The 4,120-nt window shown below is 36.3% G+C and overlaps 1 protein-coding gene across 1 annotated transcript in view; it reads right to left on the bottom strand.

Annotated features, from left to right (window-relative positions):
- Window positions 1–2,709: 2,709 nt before the first annotated feature.
- The window catches only part of Zdbf2 (zinc finger DBF-type containing 2), a 39,009-nt gene continuing 37,598 nt past the window's right edge, over window positions 2,710–4,120 (bottom strand). Inside the window, 1 exon segment of the mRNA XM_029538790.1 lies at window positions 2,710–4,120. This exon segment is cut by the window's right edge and continues 121 nt beyond it. Coding sequence (XP_029394650.1) covers window positions 3,646–4,120 — 475 coding nt within the window. The 3' untranslated portion in view covers window positions 2,710–3,645.

Genomic DNA, 4,120 nt, shown 5'->3' with positions numbered 1-4,120 from the left:
AGAGAGAGAGAGAGAGAGAGAGAGAGAGAGAGAGAGAGAGAGAGAGAGAGAGATAAAGATACTGCTTATATGAAGTAAACAGAGAAGATGACTAAGGGGACAGAAACTAGAAGATGGCCCATAGCTGGGGGTAGGAAGGGGGTTAACTACTCTATGCCTCAATTTTCTCACTTCACAGTGATCTTTATAGTATCCAACAAGGCCCCCAAGTACAAAGATCAAGGGACATGATACAGTTAAAAGTTTGGGACACTGCTGTACTCAAGATCACCTCAATATGTACATACACTAAATTTGGGGATAAAAAATTTGGGAAATAAACTGCTTTCCAGGTTTAAAAGTCATTAAAATAAATAAACCTAGAAATAATATAAAGACCCAGCAACAAACTATACTTTCTCCTGAATTCAATCTTTAAAGCAAATAATTTTGAAAAATTAAGCCCATGGCTTAAAACACTTAGAACTATACACACATGAAGTATAAGAAAGGGACATGTTTTAAATAATTTTTCCCTCAATATTTGAGTTCATCTGAGTAAGAGATGAAAAAAAAAATGCTATGTCTCCTCACTTTGAATTTACTTGAGTTGGCATTTTGGTGTATAATTCTATAATTCCATGTTTCTAAACATAAAAGTCCTTTACTAAAAAGTAGTAACTTCTCATTGTGAATAGGAAGATAATTCTCATTTGAAAATCCCTGACCATCAAATGTTATGTCAGTAATTCTAGGGTCAGAAGCACCTATGTCACTATTCTCTCACATACTCTTCCATGTCATCCTGTCGTCACTATCAGATGCTATGGCACTAGAAGACAGGGAGGTAGATGGAAGGCTTTGGGATTGTTCAATTCCCAAAGGGTGTCAGATGGTATGGATCCTGCCTCCTGAACTCAATCCTTTCAGTGCAGGCGTGCTAGTCAAACAGCTGCCCCATCACTCCACCAGGCAAATTAGTGGTTGTTTAATCTTTTGAAATAATTACTGATGTGAGTACAACCTATGTATCTTTGGTTAAACAATTTTCTCGCCAGCATCAACATTTGCATTCTCTTATTTATCATCTCTCAGGCCTTTTACAGAGTTACTTCAGCCTTGATTACTCTCTGATTCTTTTTAAGTATTTCCAGAAAAAGGTTCTAACATTAGGAGAGAGTACACACAAATTTCAATATTTAATAAATTTATCTTGATAACATCAAAACAAGTTTACACTTTAAATTGCATTATAAAAAATACATCGGTCTTCACATTAGTTTTACATGGAAATATATAATTATTTGAATATTTAAATATAGCTTTTCTTTAAGCAAAACAAAACAAAACAAAAAAAACGTGTTACTCAGAGCCCTAGGTACATAAATAATTTAAAATGCACAAATGCAAAGAAACCACTCTTTACACAATATTGTCCACACACTGTTTCACCAGGACGATCACAATAAAAATCTATTCAAGATACTAAAAGGGACAAGATTAATGAAATGATATGGTTGTAATTTGATGTACTACTATTGAAAGAATATAATGCACTCTTGACTACACAAAATAACCAATTGTTTCAACCTAGCCTGAAAATTAAGTCAACATTTATGTAGACAAAGGGGCACATCTTATATCCTATCAAATTCTGAAGTAATTCACTTTTAACTTAAGTTTTACAACTTTAAGTTTCCAATCTTGTCTAAAATAATAATCCTTACAAGAAGTTAGTAAATATTTGCAAAATGCTAAACAAAGCCATCATTTCTGTACCAGACATTTTTATATTTTTGGTGATGTGAATTTTACATTTTAATTTTTTTCCTTGCTCTCCCTTTAAAAGGTCCTTAGAAAAGTTTCCAAATTGTGAATTTTTTAACTTTAAATTTTGATTATTTGAATATTCATTGTGGGACATAATTACAATAGGTATAATCTGGCATAATTACATGGTAGGTTATTTAGGTATGAACTCTCACTTTCAACCTACATTACAAGAGTGTTTATTAATGGTGTCTGGGAACTGCAAAAGACATTAATACCTATAAAGAATACTTTTTCATGTTTACTTCATAATCAGTGAGTTTTCTTCCTTAATTAAAATTTGAGGATTTTTTTAAAAAAACTAGCAGCCCATTAAGAATTTTTTAAAGAAATTAAAATGCTTGTAATATAAAGAGGCAAGGTTGAAAAAATTTAAACACTTTACTTGCCGACTAAAAAAGCACATTTGTCCACTCTGCAATATAATTACCACTTATATTTAGAAGTAAAGAGATGACTATAGTATCACCATTAACGACTCACAGGTAAAGTAATGGCCCCTGGAACAAAACCACGTTGATATTTCATTAATTCTAAGGTAACACAGTTTTATCTCTGAAATCAAGACACATCTTAACACTGACTCTAGTTTCAATAAAGTATAGTAGTTACACAGTAAAGGGAAACTTCGTGTTTCCTCATAACATCAATGACAGAAAAAGATCCGGGTCTTGACTGAACAAGAAAAGGGGATGCATCTGCACCAGCGCAGTCAATGACCCTTAAAGGAATATACTCAAGTACCACAGAGGTTCACACTGTGTATCCAAGCATCTTTATCTCAACTGTTAAACTCAATTAGATAGTTTAGATAAAATGTCAAATTGACTTAACCTTTAACTATCTAGCTACTTTAAGATAATTAGATAGTTTAAGATAAATTGATGTATAAACTTTTTCACTTGTAAAGTAGGTCTCTAGTTAGGTTATTAGTTTAACTTAATTTTTCTGAAATGTCAAGTTTTTCACTAATGACAATTAATGGCCAGTCCACATGCCATTATCAAACCAACAGCTTAAGCTCATCATTTTTAAAATGTTATCCAAAATATTAGTAAATAAGATGATAAAATTACCTGGATTTTCATTTTACATTACTAATAAGGGGAGAAAAGGTAGCTTCACAGCTTAATCACATTTGCAAAATCTTTTCCACGTAAGACTTAATAATGTTAATAAAAAGATTTGTGGGTATGTGTGCAAATGAGGAAAGCTACAGACCTGCAGATCCAATTTAAACGAAAAAGAATGTCTTTCACCAGGTGCTTTCAAAAAAACTGGATTAAATATTTTATGGAATGCCTCTAAAAGAAAATTTTATTTTTGTGATCGTTTGATCACAAAACTGAGATACTCGAAAACTGAGATAGCACAATGTCGTTCTTTTTATTTATCCAGTTAAAATACCTACTGGCTATTCAACTTGGAAGTGTGGTAACTAAGTAAGTAGATATCTGTCCCAATTGTTTAAAAGATGAAATTAATAAGCTTGCTATGTTCATTCTCCCAGTGTTATAACTTTTTGGCACAAAAGATTTTCAGAGGACATGATTTAAGGAACAAAATTCTATATAGTATGCTAAATTATAAGGCAAATTAAGATGAAGCTCTTCTACATAAATGGAACAAAGGTTGCTTTTAAATCTTTAAAAAAAAAAAAAAGGACCCTAAACACTAATTTTAAATGAATATAAAATCTCTGAAAAATAATATCTGTAGCAAAATAGTGTAAGGTCAGTTTCCCCACCAAAGCTGGGAAAAGTATGTGCATTCAAGTCTCCAATGTGTTCCATCCAAGTGCAGAACTGAGGTCTCCATCTGCTACAATGTGCACTTTTATTTTGCCTCATTACTTTTCGACTTGCTTGCAAGCCGTGTCACCATCCTGTCGGTATTTGGTGTGGAACTCAAGCTTCTCAGGTCATATTCTCTCACAGGAAGAAGTCTCTTCCTTCTCCGGTAGTAAGTTTTCCTGTAGCGCTTTATACCTCCAGCATTGGAAAGATGAGCAGGCAGCTCTGCAGGTCCTGCAGTAGTGCTCAACTGCTCTTCAGCACCAGCTGGGAGAACCGGGGCGCGCGGGGGGCACGGGGTGCACGGGGCGCACAGGGGGTGAGGGGGGCACGGAGCCCGCGGGAGGCACAGGGCCCGCGGGGGGCACGGGAGGCACGGGGCCCGCGGGGGGCACGGGAGGCACGGGGCCCGCGGGGGGCACGGGGCGCGCGGAGCCCGCGGGAGGCACGGGGCCCGCGGGGGGCACGGGGCGCGCGGGGCCCGCGGGGGGCACGGAGCGCGCGGGGGGCACAGGGCC

This window comes from Mus pahari, chromosome 5 (assembly GCF_900095145.1).
Source record: "Mus pahari chromosome 5, PAHARI_EIJ_v1.1, whole genome shotgun sequence".
Taxonomy (NCBI): Eukaryota; Metazoa; Chordata; class Mammalia; order Rodentia; family Muridae; genus Mus; species Mus pahari.
The sequence above is the reverse complement of the archived record's forward strand: the minus strand, read 5'-3'. Positions and strand labels throughout refer to the sequence as shown.